The sequence below is a fragment of the Ochotona princeps genome, chromosome X, assembly GCF_030435755.1.
Source record: "Ochotona princeps isolate mOchPri1 chromosome X, mOchPri1.hap1, whole genome shotgun sequence".
NCBI lineage: Eukaryota > Metazoa > Chordata > Mammalia > Lagomorpha > Ochotonidae > Ochotona > Ochotona princeps.
This window is the reverse complement of record NC_080865.1, coordinates 106,075,976-106,093,756: the sequence shown is the minus strand read 5'-3', so window position 1 is coordinate 106,093,756 and position 17,781 is coordinate 106,075,976. Positions and strand designations below refer to the sequence as shown.

General features: G+C 60.9%; 1 protein-coding gene across 2 annotated transcripts; it reads right to left on the bottom strand.

The window, feature by feature from the left end:
• Positions 1 to 7,478: 7,478 nt before the first annotated feature.
• On the bottom strand, positions 7,479 to 17,283 carry BGN (biglycan). 2 transcript variants are annotated; one of them, XM_058658725.1, is made up of 8 exons: positions 17,191 to 17,283; positions 11,121 to 11,396; positions 10,711 to 10,823; positions 10,106 to 10,319; positions 9,707 to 9,817; positions 9,472 to 9,565; positions 9,245 to 9,383; positions 7,479 to 8,499 (listed from the first exon to the last, which is right to left on the bottom strand). In XM_058658725.1, the coding sequence occupies exons 2-8, from the start codon at positions 11,359 to 11,361 to the stop codon at positions 8,302 to 8,304; spliced, it is 1,110 nt and encodes a 369-aa protein (XP_058514708.1). In that variant the 5' UTR covers positions 11,362 to 11,396; positions 17,191 to 17,283; the 3' UTR covers positions 7,479 to 8,301. The 2 variants fall into 2 exon arrangements, with proteins under 2 accessions (XP_058514708.1, XP_004598890.2); XM_004598833.3 differs by having other exon boundaries at positions 11,121 to 11,372; positions 17,191 to 17,261.
• Positions 17,284 to 17,781: the final 498 nt, after the last annotated feature.

Here is a 17,781-nt window from a genome sequence, read left to right as displayed (position 1 = left end):
AAATGCAATCTGATCACAAGGAGTCTATGTGTGCTAACAACTTCCTGTGTAAGGTGTAGAAGGAGGTGCATCTGGCCTTGCAGGTGCCAGGAGCCTTGGGGACCAGGGCCGTAGTCACCCCATCTGTGAGAAAGGAAGGCAAGGGTTGCCTTGCACCAGCCACGCTCCACGAGGCCTGTGGGGCTGAACTCAGCATCCCTGGCCTGCCTCTCCAGGCCAGGAACAGATGTTGTGGGATGGAGGGCACTCACTGACTCACAGGCCTGGCCACTTGTACTTAGGAATGATTCAACCTGCACAGCTCCAAGCTTGGATCCTGAAATGTCAGAGCAGAGAGCGTCGCATGGCCCACCCTCCCCTCCCTGGTGTGGGAGTGGGCAAGGGACTTGGCCAAGCTCACAAACCTCATCAGGCACTGTGCTGGCACCAAACCCTGGGGCTCCTGTCGCTTGAGCCCCAGCTGTCTCCCTCAAGGCCCCTGTGCCCCCTCCTGTCCTCCCTGTCAGTGAGGACCATCCTACCCCCAACCTCAGAGACCCCTCCCCACCCCCAGCCCAGTGCTGCTGCGGCCTGTGGGTGGAGCTCCTCTACAGCACGTTCTTTGCCTCAGGGGCTTCCTTCCCCAAAGCACTGGCTCTCCTTCTGGCTCTGTGCAAAGCCCCCTCCCACGCCCGCCCCACTTCCATCTGCCTGCGTTCCCCTCCTGTGCCAGAGCAGGCCTGCCCCTTCATTCAAGCCACCTGGCAGTGCTGTGTCCTTGGCCCTCCTCCCCTTGAGGCCAGTGGCAGGGACAATCAATGCCTTGGGACCACAACTGCCCAGGCCCTTCCAACTGGCTCGCTCAGCAGGGGCGGACTCCAGGGACTAGCTTCACCCTTAGACACCTTGCCTGGCCTCTGCTAACTCATGCAGTGGCCCTGCAGCCCTGTCCCCCTCTGCAGAGCCCATGGCCTTGGTCTCCTTCATTGCCTATGGAAAAGGGGCAATGAACATCACGGCTTGTACGTGTAGATGACGTGAGACTCAAATGGGGGAAGAGGCCAGCATCATGCCCCGAGCTGTGTCTGCGTACAGGAGGCACTCAGGAAGATGGGCTGGCCTCTGACTATTAGGCTCCTCCTCCCCCTCCCCCACTGCCGGGTCCATAGGAGTGACCTCAGCCATCTGCTCACAGAGAAGGGGCCTCCACACATGCAGTTGTTCCAGGGCCAAATTCCTTCCCCTCTTGGGGCCTCAATGATCCCATCTGAAAAATGGGGACAAATGTGAGATCCAGGTCTTCCTGGTCTTTCCCAAGTCAGGTGAATCTGCAGATTCAGTGAGGTCAAGGTCATGAATGAGACACCCAGAAAACCAAGTGTCCACTTGGGGCTAGGCCTGTACTAGGCACTCAAGCAGCCCCTGCAGACGGAAAGGCAGTTCTTGCCTTCAAGCTGACACACTATTGAGGAGTGACTGTTGGAAGCCAGGGTACTCGCTAGTGGGAAAAGATCGGGGGATATGTGCAGGGGGTGTCCACCAGGATGGCACTGACGTCCCAGGAGGGAAAGCAGCCAGGCTAGCCTTGATCCGTTTTAGGTCAGAGCATCAGGGCCTTATCTGCCCTCCTAGCACTCAGTCTCCCCACTCCTCTGTGCCTTCAGCTTGGGTTGTCCGAGGTTCCCTCCCTGGTGCCCAGCGCCAGGTACCCGCCCTGGCTGCACGTGTCCTGCACTGGGCAGAGGGATGGAGTCCAGATCCAAGAGAGACAGAGAGAGAGACAGAGAGAGCCAGAGAGCCAGAGATAGACAAGTGGATGGTCCCAGGTTTGGGGAGATGGCACATCGACCTGCTCCAAAGTCCACAACCGCAAAGCTGGAGCTTCTGCTTAGGGGAAAACAGGAGCAAATTCCTCTGGGCCAGGAGAAGCCCTCTGGCCAAGGTCACACAAGTGCAGAGGGGGATGCGGGAGTTCCCCAAGTGTGGCCAGGGCACCAGCATAGGGTCGCCTGGGCTGCTGTGTGGGAGTGCGGGGGACGGTGTGAGAACCTGTGAGGGGGAGGATGACATGGTGCGAAGGCGCAGGGGGAGGGGGCCGCGAGTCTCCTGGAACGTGCTCGCGCACCGGCTGGGTTCCCAAGCTGGGCGCCCCCCAGCCGTGCCTCCCGAGCCCCCACCCGCAGCCCCCAGCGGCCTTGTTCCTTAGACACAGATGCGCGTGCGCGCAAGATGCGGGACGCAGAGTGCGGGGCGCTGCCCGCCGGCTAGGGGTCCTGGGGTGGGCGCGCGGCCGCCGTGCCGCAAGGACACGCAGGCCGGGTGCGGGGCGCAGGTGCGTCGGGCGGGGATCCGTGCCCCCCCACCTGCCGCCGCGCCACCTGCTGGGCAGCCCTCCCGCCCCGCCCCCGCCCGAGCGCCCACCCGGTTGGTGCCTGTGCGCCCCGGGCACCACTTACCCGGGCATGGGCACGGCCGCCACCGCGGCCTTGGCGGGCGCAGTCGCTGCAGGCGGGCGCCCGGCGGGCAACAATCCGTTCCAAGGACGGAAAGGCCAAGACACGGGGCGGACTGACCGGCGGCGTGGGGCGCGACCCTCCGCGGCTGGCGAGGGCTGCGGCCGAGTGCTCCCCACGCTCCGCACCGGCGGCGGGCGACGCGGTGTGCTCAGCTCCAGCCGCAGCTCTGAGCGCGGAGGGAGGGAAGGAGGGAGGGAGGCAGGGAGGGGGAGGGGAGGGAGTTGGAGGAGGAGGTGGTGGAGTTGGAGGAAGAAGAAGACGAAGATGAAGAAGAGGAGGGAAGAGGAGGGAAGGCAGGGGTTACAGATACAGTGGGGGCGGGTGGGGGAGGGTCGTGCACAGAGGCCGCGGGGGCCACGAACCTGGTACTCACACGCGCATTGTGTTCTTCCCTACCTGGTATTGTCCTACAGGGCATTGATTAAGTGGGGGTGGGCATGAGTGAAGATTGGGGGCAAAGGAAGTGGCCGGAATGTGTGAGCACATGGGTAGGGGGGCACCCGGCTGCCACTGTGTCTTCAGTTTGCTGCCCTATGGTAAAGTGAGCATGCAGCTGGGCAGCTGGCCTGGGGACTGATGCCCTCCAAGGGCTGCTGGTCTGCTGATCCACAGGCTTGTGACTTGTATGACACACGTCGCTTAATGGCTTGCCACAAAGCCGGAGGCCACACCCAGGTGGACACCTGGAGACAGACACAGGTGGAGAAGAACACTGCAGGCTACCCCAGCGTAGGCACCTGCCTGTTCCCATGTATGCACAGGTGCAGAAGGAAGCCCTGGAGCTGCCCCCAAGCTTTCCAGATCCTGGGCAAAGGCCTGAGATGCCCCACCAGGCCTTTGCCGCCATGTGTGAGCAGCTGGCAGATGTGGCAGATGCAAGGTGGAGGCCCAGAGGAGTGACAAGTCCCCTGGAAGTGTCACCCCAGGAGCAGGAGGGAGTATGTGGCAGATAGGAGAGACCTGGATGCAGAAGGCCCCGGGGTGACTCATGACCTGTGCATGAGTTGGGTGCTGCTGGCACAGCCAGGAGTACCTAATACACAGCAGCAGGCCGAGAGCTGAAAGAGGCCATGGGAGGCTACACACACCACAGCTCTGGAGGCTCAGGCTCAGGCCTCAGCTGTGCAGTGCTCCCTGTCCCACACCCTCTCACACTCACCGCTGCCATGTGTGCCAGTGATTCACAGTCCCATGCTCTTGCACGTGCACGTGGTGTTGACACCTTCACCCTGTCATGCATATACACACTCACACACGGTAGCATACTTCCGTCACTGCTTGTCCTGTGCATGCAGTCCTGCCTACTGACAATTACCCACATGTCCATGCTTATTTACATACACTTGCATACAGGTAAGGAGGTTGCTCCCTCTCCCACTCTCCCCAGCCCGGGAGCCTGGTCAGGCACAGTGGAGCAGGCAGGCTGCTGTCTCCTTGGGTCTTGGCCCCACCTGGCAGGAGCCAGAGGCAGCCCCAATGTCTTCGCATACGTGTTAGGAACCAGGTGCTGGCTACCGTGTAAGAGCCTTGCCACCTTCTAGGTGTACTTGGTGTCACCCCACATTCCAACTAGGGACGCAGAAGCTCAGAGAGTCATCTCATGTTCCCTGGAGCCATTTGGGAAGCTGATCTAGTGTGCATATGTGGGTGCCACTTAAAAAAAAACCACCACCACCACTGGAGGCCCCCTGTGCCAGTGAGAGAAACCTGAGGCAGGGGACATGATGCGCTCATCAGCCATGTTAGGTGCCTGTCTGACAAGTCCCATGGGGGCCGTCCCCAGGTCCTAAGCAAATTATGGTCCCCAAAGAGCGAATGGTCAGCAGCAGAGGTGGCCCTGGGGTCAGCAGGGAACACCCCCACCCGTAAAGAACGTGGGAAGAATGTTGCTAGAAGCTTCTCCAACCCAAATTGTGTCTTCTGCCTCGTCAGGGTCCTTTTCTGTCTCAGCCCCCCACTGTCCAGGTTGGCCTTTCCAGGCTCCGCACTCTACCTCCTCCTTCGGACTCTGGGTTGTGGCCCTTCTCTGCTGGTTGTCACTGCTGCCACTGTAGTGTGGTTTCTGTGCCTCTCCCGGGGCATCCAGGTCAAGGCTAATCCTGAAATGGATACCGACATGGCCAGCCCAGATCAGCCTTCCCATCATATCTTCCCTCTGGGAGCTGAGGTCACACTGCTTCCGCAGGCCTTCAACCACCTGCAGCCACGGTAATGATGGAGACTGTAGCTGCTAGGCCGGCACCCTGGCTGGAATGTACCTTCTTTCGAAATGCGGCCTTCGTAGATGGGACCAAGGTAGGGGTCAGGAGCTAGGCACGCTGTACAAAGGAGGCCCAGGGCTGGGGTGGGGAGCACCAAGGCAGGCCCTGTGAAATGACTGCAGGGGGGTGGGGTGGGGACAGAGATTGGGGATACTGCCTGGAGCCAACAGGAGTTAGAAAACCCAAGAAGGCTCCTTAGAGCCATTGGGGGAGGTGCTGTCCCCCTGACGCCTTGAACTCTCCTCAGGACCACGTAAGTCCCAGCCTCTGCTGTTTTCTTTTTCTTTCTTCGTTCTTTTCCCTCCCTCTATCCCTTCTTTCCTTTCCTTTCCTTTTTGTTATATTAGAAATGCAGATTTACACAGTGGAGAGACAGAGAGAAAAATCTTCCATATGTTACTTCACTCCTCAAATGGCTGCAATGGCCAGAGCTGAGCCAAGCTGAACTGAAGCCAGAGCCAGGAACCTCTTCTGGGTCTTCCGTATGGCTACAGGGTCCCAAGGCTTTGGGCCGATGCTTTTCCAGCTCATAAGCAGGGAGCTGGATGGGAAGTGCAGCAGCTGGGACATGAACCAGCACTCATGGGATCCTGGCACTTGAAGGTGGAGAATTAGACAGTTAAGCCACAGCACCAGCCCGGCTGTGTGGTGCTGCGGGCCCCCAGAACCCAGAGCCTACCTGCTGTGTGCCTCAAGCCTTGCAGGTTGGCTGGCATCAGTACCCACAGCCCCCATCCCCGGGCAGCAGCCCCGCTCTGCGCACGCCTGGCCAACTGTCCCCATGACAAGCCGCAGCTTGTCTCAACCCCAACAGAGGACTCGGCTTAGGCTCCTGCTGGGCCCTCCGCCTCCACAGGCCCTGCAAGCCCCCTCCTGCCCCAAGCAGCTGCCCATGTGAGCCGCTCCAGGGACGGCTGCTTTCTTCCTTTCTTTGCTGTGTGTACGCTTGTGATTCTGGGGGGTCAGCCCACCTGTGTTCCTGCGTGTGCAGTGTTGACGTGGATTTCCACAGCACCTGTGTGCCTCTGGGCTTCTCTGTGCATGCGTGTGCGTGTGTGTGAACAGCTCCCTCTGGGCTCTGCCCCAACTCTGAGGTGTCCACGGCTCACTGCTCTCAGCCTGTTTATGGAAGAGGATAACAATATCCGTAGGGGGCACCCCAGGTGAAACTGTGTCACTGGGCACAGCCGCTCTGCCCCGATGACCAGGGATGGCACATGTTCCCCCACCCCACCGTCCTCACACTTTCTAGTGAGTCCCCAGTATCCCTGCAAGCCAGACCGGCTCTTGGGGCTCGATCTTTTTGGCCTGTGACCCAGTTAGAGTCTTGAGCTTGCAAATGAATGGAGGGGAGGGCAGTCAGCTTGCGGGAGGTAACTCGGACATCACTGCGGTCAAAACCACCTTCTCTATCTGACTGACCCACAAGCCCTCGCAGCCAGGCAGCTCATAGTCTCTGGCCAGGGCCCACATGGGCGCTGCCTGTGGGGTGCCCTCAGGTGCACCACGCATGCAACAGCACAAAAGGCAGCTATGAGAAAGTGGGAACAGGTGTCATAATGGCAGCCTCGCTCCATGTGCTCAAGCACAGGAAAGGAAGATGAGCCAGTGCAGTGGGAAGCAGGAAGAGAGAGATCTGGGAGTAGGGGAATGGGGTTGCCCCCACAACATGCACTCAGCACCACAGGCCCAGCCACTAGGCCCTGGCCAGAGGCTCGCTCGTTCCCATGTCTTCCAGGTCCTGAAGCCGGCTGCCATCCCTCCCTGCCAGTGAGGGCACTTGACTGAAGCCGGATTCCTGGCCTGTGGCCAGTGTCCTTGCCCTGGGCCTGCCCAGCTCAGCAGAGATTGCTGGCCATGCAGCACATGCCCCAGAATAGCGCTATGATGCCGTTGGTGACATTCTAGCTGAGTGGCGCTTCCCAGCCCAAAAAGGAGAAACCGGGGCCAGCCGTGTAACTCCAAGTTCTTGCCCATGGCACTGGCCTTTGCCCGCTCAGTTCCCGCTGCTAGCGTCCTGCCCAGGAAAGCCAGGCTCCTACCAGCTGAAGCAGAGGCCCTGCTAGGTGCAGGGCGGAGTAGCCAGGCTGAGCCCAGGTTCGCATCAGCTCACCAGGCTTGCTTGAGAGGGCCTTGTTTCCTTGGTGGGGTGCACTACAAACAAGCTTCGCTAGGGAGCTGTCGGCTCTCTGGGGCTGTCAGGAATCAAGGTTGCGCCGGCTTGCGTGGCACACACAGCATGGTGTCCACTGCAGTTGCCTTGAGGCCGGCATGCACATCTGGGGTTGCTGGGCTCACTTCATATCCCCCAACCCTGCCACCACCTGGTGCAAAGGGTCCACGGGGCCCCAGAGGTAGTAGCTGCCTGGCAAGTGTTCTGCAAGGACAGCTGGGGCAATGAAAGCACCTGGAAGGCGGGGAGGGGGCTGTCCTTGGGCCCTTTTTGCAGCCTGGGGCTTGACAGTGGTGAAGAACCTCTTGTGAGGACAAGGATAGCCATAGAGCAGCAGCAGAGGTGGCCCCTCAGGGCTCTGCTTCTGCTCAGAGGCGAGCAGCAGCACACAGAGTCCTGTTGCATAGTATTTCTTTAATTGAAAAATGACAGCGACCTCAGAAGCGTGGTCTCTTGGAGCCGGGGGTGAAGACCAGGAGCTGCCACCAGGGCGGGGGTGCAGCGGGGCACAGGAGATGGCTGATGGGAAGCCCTGCTTGGGTCTCGGGTACAGTGCTGGGCCTTTCTCAGCCCAGGAGGCTCTGCAGCTGACAGGAGAAAGGCTCCCTTTGGAATGTGTGGAGCACAAGCTGCTCCAAAGCTCACGGATGCAGGGACTCACCTGCTCACCTCCTCCAGGACCATCTGGGCTGGTGGCAAGGCCTGGGTAGGGCAGGCCAGGAGGGGCAGTTGCCCCCAGACTGGCTTAGACAGGGCTGGGCAGAAAGACAGAGGCAGAGTTAACCTAAGGCACAGGGTCAGGATGTGTGTGTGTGTGTGTGTGTGTGTGTGAGAGAGAGAGAGAGAGAGAGAGAGAGAGAGAGACAGAGAGACAGAGAGACAGAGAGACAGACAGAAACAGACTGGTCTAGGGGCCAACAGAGCAAGGTGCCTAACATGGAAAGGCCAAGGGGCAATGGGCCCAGTAACTCAGAAGATACATGGAAGGAGCTGAGGAGGAGGAAGCCATGCCTGCCCGTGTTTGGAGACCTCAGCAGAGTCCTTCAATCTCTACCTGCCTTGGCCTCATAGGCCATGGGCCATTTCCCTAGGACTGTAGCCTGGGTCAGGTGGATTTTTGGAGTGTGAGGGAAGAAAGCAGGCAGGGGTGCATCTGAGTGGCTGTGGTGGCTGAGCCGGGACAGTCGGGAAGACAAGGGTGCAGACGATGGGGGCCGTGCCTGTGGCTACTCGCAGGAGGAGGGGCTGAGGAGAGGCACGCTAGGGTGGCGAATGGGGTCCTCAGGTGGGGTACAGCCAGGCAGGGCCCCTCTGCTTCGCTTCCTCTGGCAGAGACCCCCTACTGCAGGCAGTATGGCAGGTGACGCTGCGTCTACTTCTTGTAGTTGCCAAATTGGATGGCCAGGCGGTCGGTGACACAGCGGAAGGTGGCTGGCTGCACCTCCCAGTAGGGCACAGGGTTGTTGAAGAGGCTGATGCCGTTGTAGTAGGCCCGCTTGACTCCGAAGCCCACGGGACAGAAGTCGTTCACACCCACCTTGGTGATGTTGTTGGAGTGCAGGTAGACCACCTGTGGACGGGGTGGCCAGGGGTTGGTTTCAAGGCCTGAGGTGAGCAGCGCACACGCAGGTGCAAGGCCCTGTCCTCTGATGTGTACTTTCTGCATCAGGAGACACAAGTGAGCCAGGGGCAGGGGCTGCTGTCGGGGCTGCTTGTGGGTGGAGTGTTGGGGAGCTATGCTTGGTGCCACGGCAAGGGAACCACCACTGGCCCTGACACAACGCATGCAGACAGTCCCTGACCCTCCCTCTGGGATCTCTGGGCCTCTGTTTGCCTGCAGGGGAGCGCCTCTGACTCTAGAGACCTTCTTCTTTGCAGTGAAAGAGCCCTCTTCTTTACAGTGCTCAGCGGCACCTGGTACCCAGGGTGGGCTGGTGGTAGTGGTAAAAGAAACGAAGTCATCAACCTAGTGGTGCTGAGTGGAACACTGGCCACTAGAGGGCGCACTCAGTCTAGCTCGGGCTGCATTGTGTCAGCAGGGCTGTGCAGACGCAGGACACAGAAGAGGAGCAGAAGCAGCAGGAGGAGGAGGGTAGCACTCCCACCATTTGTGATGGGGCTGAGGAAGAGGTGGAGGGCAACAGCAGGGCTGAACAAGACCCAGTTCTCCCATGTGGCTGCAAGTCAAGACCTTGGCATTGCGACCAGGGTGTTGAGCTTTTCTGTTTCTAGGCGAGGTCTCTGCGCCCTCCAGCGGTCTTCAGGGACCTGGCAGCCCAAGGCTCTCTAGCCTCACGCCGTCACCCCCTGCTCACCTGGAGAAGCTTCAGATCGGGCAGCCCAGCGGGTACCCTCGACAGCTTGTTGTTGTCTAGGTGCAGCTCCCGAAGGGTTGGCAGGAAGCTCAGGCTCCCGTTCTCGATCATCCGGATCTGGTTGTGGCCCAGGCCCAGCCTGTGGGAGGCACGGGAGGTCAGAGGGCAGTGGGTGGGGACTGGTGCTCCCTTTGCCGCCCCTCCAGCCTGCCTGCTCCGGCTGCCACCTGTACAGCTTGGAGTAGCGGAGCAGATCCTCCAGCTCGATTGCTTGAATTTTATTGTGGTCCAGATGCAGTTCATTCAGGGTCTCAGGGAGATCTACCCAGAAACAAGGGAACACCAAGCTGGATGGGGGGCTGGGGCACGGAGAAGGACTCTAGGCCTTTCCCCAGGCAGAAGAGGTGCTGGCCGGCTCCAGCCTCCCGGCCCCAGCTGTGGTCATCTGTGCCAGCTTCCTACCTTTGGGAATGCCAGTGAGCTTGGCCTCCGAGATGCGCAGGTAGTTGAGCTTCAGGCCATCAAAGGCTCCGGGTTCAAAGCCACTGTTCTCAAGGGGGTTCCCGCCCATCTCTAGTGGAGCGAGAGATGGACAAGTCTCAGCAGACAAACTGACAATTCCTAGCTGACTGCAAACTCCTGGCTGCTCAACACTGGTAGCCTTAAGGCCTCATCCTGCCCGCTGCCCTTCAGCCGCATCGGTCATCTGGCTGACAGATACTCTGCCTTTCTTTAAACTTTTTGACACACTGGTTCTCAACCTAACCATGCTCTGAGACAAGGCTCTGGAATGTTCCAGGAGGCCTTCTGGGCCCATCTGCGTCCTCTTCTGCATGCCTCTTTGCCTTTAGCCGCACTCACCGATGCAGTTCATGTTGCGGAGCCCGCTGAACACGCCCTTGGGCACCTTGCGGATGCGGTTGTCATGTATGCGCAGCTCTACCAGTGAGCTGGGCAGGTTGGGTGGAATTTCCACCAGATGGTTCTTGGAGATGTAGAGCTTCTGCAGCTTCCGCAGGGGGCTGAAGGCCTTCTCATGGATCTTGGTGATTTTGTTGTTCACCAGGACGAGGGCCTGAGGCACAGAAGGCAGGAGGTGGATGGCCAGTCCCAGGGGCCTCCTGAGCTTGCTGCAGAGCTGTCTAGCCTGGCCTCCAGGAGCTCATGCCATGCTCACTGGTTGCGCACAGAGCAGGGAGCCGGCTCAGGGCACAGTCATACTGCTGTTCGCTGGCACAGGGAGCTGCTGCTTCTTGTGCCTCAGTTTCCCCCCTTGCACACTGGCTACAGTGAACTTTCTACCTGTGTTTTCTGCCAACAAGGGTAGTGAGCTGGGTGCTCCCATGCCAGGACCTCAGCAGCCGCTCCACAGAGCATGCATGCCCACTGGGGACCCATTTCCCTTCTTCCCGACCCCCCCAGCTCCTCCAGAAGGACCCAGTCACACTGAACGGGGAGGGGCTCACGTAGAGGTGCTGTAGGCCCTTGAAGTCATCCTTGCGCAGCTCAGTGATGTCGTTGTTCTGCAGGTCCAGCAGCGTGGTGTCAGGCGACACCTCCTTGGGCACAGTCTTCAGACCTGGGGCCAACACCAGCGCGCCAGTGTGAGCACATGGCCCTGGGACACAAAGGCCCCTCCCCCCGCCCCAAGAACTCAGACACAATCATGGGGTCCTAGCCACAGTAGGGCAAACCCTAGAGCTGGGTTGTTTTCCCATGCCTCTGCAGTCAAGAGCAAGGCACCCTCACATCATGGCCTGCATACCTGATGGCCCACTCACCTTGCCTCTCCCCAACCTGTTCAGTCCCCTTTATCCCACAACACACACACATGGGCTCACACACACACACACACACACACTATTCAAGCACTGACCCAGGTCAGAACACTGAACGACCCGCAGATGGCAATGACACCCGAAGGGACACATGGCACTGAAAGTGGGCGTGAGGGCATCCTGGTCTGGCACTCCTGAGGTCGTGTCGGCACCCGATGCCTCTTCGTCGTTCATCAGGAGCAGCCCGTCGTCCAGGGCGAAGTCCCAGAAGCCTTTCTGTTCAAAGGGTAGGGCCTGGCCAATGGCCAACAGAGCCGCGAGGAGCCACAGCACACACATAGTTGAAGAGCCTGGGACACAAGGGCGAAGAGGGGCTGCTCTTCAGTGAGCACTCCTGCATGTCCCCTAGCGGCAGTTGGCATTGTGTGCTTTGCCACAGCCAGTCCCGGGGCAAGTGGAAAGCAGCAGGCAGGCTGGGAGCTGGCGCCTCGGCCTATTAAGCCACTTTGGGCTTTCACCTGTAGCCCCTTTCCTCCCCGGCAGGCCAGTGAGTCAGCCAGAACCCGCCTGGGAGTAGGGATGAGAGGACATTGATGCCAAGGGCTGCTTTTCTCTCTGCCCACGCTTCCCTCAAGGAACTCCCACAGCCAGGGGCACAGCGGGCCGAGGCAGCTCTGAGCAGAGGGGGCCCCACGCTGGCTCACCAGCTCACTTGCTGGGGCCTTGGCTTCCTTCCCCCGGGAAACTGCCACGCAGCACAGCCTTTGGCCTCCAGGCCTGCTTCTGGCCTCCCTCTGTACCCATGTGCCCTTGGTCCCCGGAGAGGCTCTGCCGTGGGGGTGGGGGCGGGGAAGGGCAGGCAGCAGCCTGGGTGGCAGGCAGGGGCAGGCTTGTCTGAAGACACTTCAGACTGAGGGAGGCGGCAGTGGGGGAGGGGGAAGGGGAAGCTGCCCTTGCCTGAGCCTGTCCCAGGTGCCCACATCTGCCTGCCCACTACCTCCTGGGTCACACGCTGGCTCTGGTTCTTCTTCCCTGACCACCAGCAAAGGCGCATGTTTTGTCCCCACCGCAGTGTCCCTGGGAACACTGGGAACAAATGTCCAGAGGAGCTAGGGTTACTGGGGATAACTGTGTACCCAGGGACTCCAGCTGGCCCCAAACCCAGCCTAGCCAAGGAGCTGCTTCCTTGTGGTCCAGCTGAGCTCCCAACCCAGACTGCCGGCTGCCTTTCTGGTAGGCCCAGGACACAGGGTGAGGGGCAGGGGCCTGAGCTAGCCACCAGCTCCTGCTGCTGCAGGGTCCTTGCCGCTAGCAGGCCTGGTTGGCTCTGGGTGCAAGCACCCGATGCCAGGGCCATTTCACGAGCGCTCTGGGGCTACATCCTCACGAAGCCAGCCTTGGCCCGCACAGAGTCCCCTACCCGAGGCCCCGGCTGCAGACCTCACAGCTTAATTCTATTTCCCTCTCCCAGGAAGAGGTTGCCTTGCAGTCCTTGGCCAGGCTCTGCTGGAGGTGTGCCTAGCCCCCTCCACTCTGTCCAGGCTACAGGCTGACTCAGGGACGTCCGGGAAAGCCACCGGAAGGAGCTGGCCGCGGTGCAGGTAGAAGCAGCCGTGCTCACCTACTCAAATGTTGCTCCCCTTCTTTCTTCCCTTCCGTTTGTAGCCTCTAGAGAAGGCAGGGGAGGATGTAGGTGGGAAGGCAGGACGGAGCGCGGGGAGCAGCTGCCAAAGCCGCTACCTCACGGGGTAGTGAGTCAGGACCGGGCAGGTGGGGCTGTGCTGGGGTGGTTGGCCAAGTGCAGGTGGGGTGCTGTGCAGGGCCATCATCCTGTCACTGGCCTGGAGGGCTCCACAGCACAGCCCTTCCCAAGGAGCGAACCCCCTCCCTCCCCACCAGGTGCTGTGGGAAGATGGGCAGCTTGCTAGGGTACTCGGTAGCCAGCCAGGGCCCACCTGGCCACTGGGGGCCTGGCTGGCCTCATCAGGCTGATGCCGGGTGCCCAGCGCTGTGGACACGAGGCAGTAGTCCCAGCCCGGTGTCCTTGTGGTCGCGAGCCTGGGTGTCTCCAAGGGGCTGATGGGGGCACGGGGCAGAGGCTGGCTCTCTACCTTGCTCTGGGTTCCAACCCTGGCTCACCCTGAGAGTGGAGGCAAGGTCGGGCCAGCTTCACACGGCTTAGCTGGCGGGCTGGGGGCCAGGCGGGCGGCCCAGCACAGCCCTCATTCTCCTCAGAGAACTGGAACATGACTCAGTGCCCACAGCTTGGCAGGGGAGGGGATGAGGCAGATATTGAGACTACAGAAGGTGTCCATGGGCCCCAGCGGGGCTCCCATGGCATAGGAGATGGCAAAACTGAGGCCCAGAGAGAGGAGCTGACATTCCCCGAAGCACTCAGCTTGCTGTTTGGGGGGGGGGGGCGTTTGTCAGACCTGGACGTTCAGCCCAGGTACCACCTGCCCCAGCCCGGCCCTCAGCAGTGGGAGGGGGTGTCGACAGAGGGTTGCTGGGTGTCTTGGCCAGATTGGCTTGAGCATGGCAGTAGTGGTTTAGGGATAGCGAAGGCAGACTGTTGCCCTGTGTCCTCTTGTTTCCCGCCATTCTCCACTCTGAACCCCAACCCTGCCACGTACACACACACACACACACACACACACACACACACACATCTTGAACAGGCAGGCAGGGCCACAGCCCACAAACTAGGAGGCTCCCAGAGACAGGCACCCGCAGAGGCACCCCTTCCTATCACTTGGATCCCCAGAGCCAATTTTCTTCTGTTGGTTTTCTGGAGTGCACCTCTGAGGGACTTGAGGGTAGGGGCGCTCAATTGTCATCAAAGTGAGCTTTGAGCCTGAGGGAAGCCATTTCCTCAGAGCGAAGGAAAGAAGTAGCCTCCCCCTGCCGCCCCTCCCCTGGAGGCCAGCGCTGGGCCAGAGGCCACAGGTGTGCATGCGGAGCCTGGGAGCCGCCTCCATAGGCCCTCCTTGTCTGGCCCTCTCAAAGCCATCGCAGTTCTCCACACCAGTTGCTCCAGGTCCCAGCCAAACAAGACGCGTTGGCAGCTTCAGAGAACACGGCCGGGCCGGGCCAGGCATTGAGACCAAGCCAAGGGCGGCAGGAGCAGGGTTTGAGGTCTGGCAGCTGCTGTGGGCTTGTCTGCAGATGTGTGCTGGCGGCCACTCAGGCGCGGATGTCGGGTGAGTCTGGCCCCATTCAGCAACCCCGCCTGACCTCTGACCCCTGCAGCATGAGGCTGGGTAGGAGAGACTGAGGAACTGGTGACGCTGCTTGCCCCCTCTCTCTCCCTTTTGGCTAACAAAGTCAGCCCTGCCTGACACCGTACTGTGTATTGCTAGGGCGGGAGGCTGGAGTGAGGAGAGGGGACTGAGCCCCAGCCCATCAGTACGCTGGCCACTGCTTGGACCCGCAGCCATGGTCTTGCCTTGCGACCAGGCTGCAAAAGGGCGCAGATGCCAGGCTCCTTTCTGCTGTGACAGAGTTGGCCAGCGCAGGGCCTTGGCTAGCTGGGGTGGGGGGTGTGGGGTCCAGGGCACTTCAGCCATGTGCTCTCCTCCTAGCGACTGAAGAAATCCAGGCCTCTGCTCAGCATGTTCTAGAATCTTTCAGGAAGAAGGATGCTGTCACCTGTGGTGAGGGGTGGGTGAGCCAGAGACTCAAGGGATGCTTTGCAACCCAGCTCCTCCATGCTGTTGATCATAATTGATTTGGGCACGTGACAGAGGGGTAGAGTGCTGTCCGTCCATCTTCCCGCCTGCTTGCCAAGAAAGGAGAGCAGCCAGGCATTCAGAAGGCTGGGCTTAGTATTTTCCTGCATCCTGCTCGTGCCCCAGCTCCCACTCAGTCTGGAAGGGACTCTGGCTGAAGTGGGGATCCAGGCCTCTTTAAACAGCCCAGGAAGCCCAGAGGGTCCCGGAGGCTGCCCATGTTTAGGTCGCGTGGAGCCACCAGGACTCCCATGGGAAGGCAACCAAGGCCAAGCAGCAGCTCAGATCCTCGCTGTGTAAGGTTGTCCGATGTCCCCGCCCTGCGGCCCGAGCCCACCCGGGCTGGCGTTTGCGTTGAGCTCCAGCTGCAGCCGTGAGGTGGGAGTGGGGCCAGGACAGCTTGATCTAAGTAGAGGGACCAGGCTGGGGAGAGGCACCAGCACAGAGAGCCAGGAGCATGGGTGGCATGCTGGGCAAGAGGGTGCCCAGGAACTCTCTACCCCCAAGCAGTGAGCAGAGCAGGGGCAGGAATGGGGTCCCACAGGTGGGGAAGGAGGCCCCTGGCCAGCCCTCTGGCTGGGAGCTCCAGGTGTGAAGACGAGGGGGGAGGAAGAGTGGTCCCCAGGGGATGTTGGGATGCTGGTTCTTGGGGCAGCGGTGGAGTAGGGCTAGAGCAGGAACGAGCCATGCCCCTCCCCTCAGGGTGCCTCAACGACACTGTGAGCAAACTGAACAGAGCACGAGGTCCCTGGGGCTGGGTGGGGAGCCCCAGCTGTCAGGGAAGGGCCACAGAGCCAGCGGGAGTCCGGAACTGGCCAGCTTTCCCAGGGAGCCCAAGTCCACCCCACATGTGCCCCAGAAGTGCCCCCATCACTTATCGCAGGCCCCTGCTGGGCTTGGAGTTGGCAGGGGTTGCATTCTGGGAATGCGTGGGACTGAAGACAATGACAAGGTGAAGGAGGGGTGGCAGGGAGGGGGACAGGAAGTCAAGGAGACAGGCAGAGAGCCTTGTTGGACTACGGGGACCACTGCTTAACAAAAGACACTGCTTGCTATGAAAACACACCCTCTCCTTCCAGCCTTCGCCGTTCACCACCCCCACCCCAGCTGCTGTGTAGCTATAGGGCAGCGTCCCCACGCGTTGAACGTTAAAATGAACCAGTGTGGAACTGGGGCCATGTGGACCCTGAGCCCTGATCTGGTGCAGGATGCAGAAGCAGCCCGAGCGGTCATGCCCACTGGGACCCAGGAGGCTTAGAGAAGGGGCTGGTGGTGCCCCATCAGCCTCCAACCTCAGCCCCCATCCCCCGCTCCAAGCCCATTTCTACTGCCCAGTCCTTTGCAACACCATACATGGGCATGTGGCACACAAAAGTGCTCCTGCCTGAGCACCAACTCTCCTAGGGGGCGCCTGGCACAGGAGACTGCCTGTCACCAGGAAATGCCCCCTCCCCTCGCCCCATGGCTCTGGATGCAGCTTACCCAGCCACCTCTCTGACTCCCCAGGGGGAGCATTTGGGCCGCTCCAGCTTGAGTCTACCCTAGTCACTACAAGGTAGAGAGCTGGCAGGCTGAGGAAGGTTGTGGGCAGGGACCAGAGTGGCCTGGTTGGCCAGCAGAAGGTTTGCCTCCACACACTGCTGGAGAGCAGAGTCCCAAGCAATGGTACCAGCCTCGCCCTGCCTTGCACGACCTGGGGTCTCTTGCTCTGCTCGGCAGAATTAGGCATGGCAACTGTCACCAGGGGCCAGGCACCCAACTTCACCCATGGGACACTTGTCCCAATCTCGTGGGACACTCAGACAGCTGCCTTTGTCTCTGCCCTCTCCTCCTACCATTCTGAAGCCTAGTCTGAGGGTGCTCTGGGGGACTGGCGGGACCAAGCTGCTCAGGCAGCCCCACTCAGGGCCCCGCCACTGGGCTGCACAGGCACATGCCCCATCCGGGAAGAAGTAGAGGCAGGGCAGGGCCTGTGTGTGAGCCAGAGCCATCTGGGCAGAGTGCCGAGCACAGGCTGCGGGCCGAAGGAGTTGCTCCTAAGCATTGAGTGCGCGGTTGCCCAGAAGCCCTTGCCCACCTGGACTGGGAGCAAAGCTGCAGACAGAGCAAGGCGGGCAGGGCGGAGGGTGCTCCTGGGAGTCACAGGGAAGAGCAGGGTCATTGGCATGGATGGACAGGATGAGGCAAAGGCAAGTCAGAGGCAAGAGAAAAGGATGGCAGGGGAGAAGGTACCTGGCGGGGAGGGGGTGTGCAGGGACCGTGAGCCAGCGGAGAGTGTCCTACAAACCTGGGTGCCCTGGGGGGGCAGTTGGGGGCAATGTGGAGACAACAGGACCAGAAGTTGAAAAGGGGCTGGGGGCAGTAAGAGGCTAGCAAGAGGGCAGTTTGAAGCACTGTGGGGGCTGCGGGGACAGTGCAGAGCTGGCGCAGGGTGCCCTACCTGGGGAGGGGAAGCCGCCAGGCGCAGGCCGGCTAGGTGGCAGACTGGGATGTCGGGCTGTCCGTACTTCCGTCAGTCGGGGGGGCTGACCGAGAGCAGCTGCTCACGCCTGGGCAGTTGGTGGAGAGAGGGAGGCAGAGGCGGCAGGAGGAAGGCTAAAGGCTGGGCGGGCGGGGCGGGCGGGCCAACAGGGGAGGGGACGGCGGGGAGGGGGCGGGGAGGGAGCTGAGGGAAGGGGCAGGAGGGCGGGCCGGCGGGAGGGGGCAGGCTTCCCGCCCCCCTGGCAGCTTCAAAGGGAGCAATTTTCTCTAGACGGCTGGGCTAGCTGTGCCCCTCCCCTCCTCCGTTCCCCAGCCCCCTCCCCGGGGCAGGCGCACACTCACAGTCACTCACACCAGGACCCAGAGTCAAACTTTCCACTGCTCAGATGGGGACACTGAGGTGCTTGTTGGAGTCTCACCAGGCAGAAGAAAGAAGATGAGGTGGATGGAGGTGGCCTCGGGTCGCGAAGCCACTGAAAGGGCCCTGGAAGTGCGTCCTAAGCCCACCCAGAAGTTGCGGCTGCTGGGGTCTGAGCAAGGAGTTGCTGCG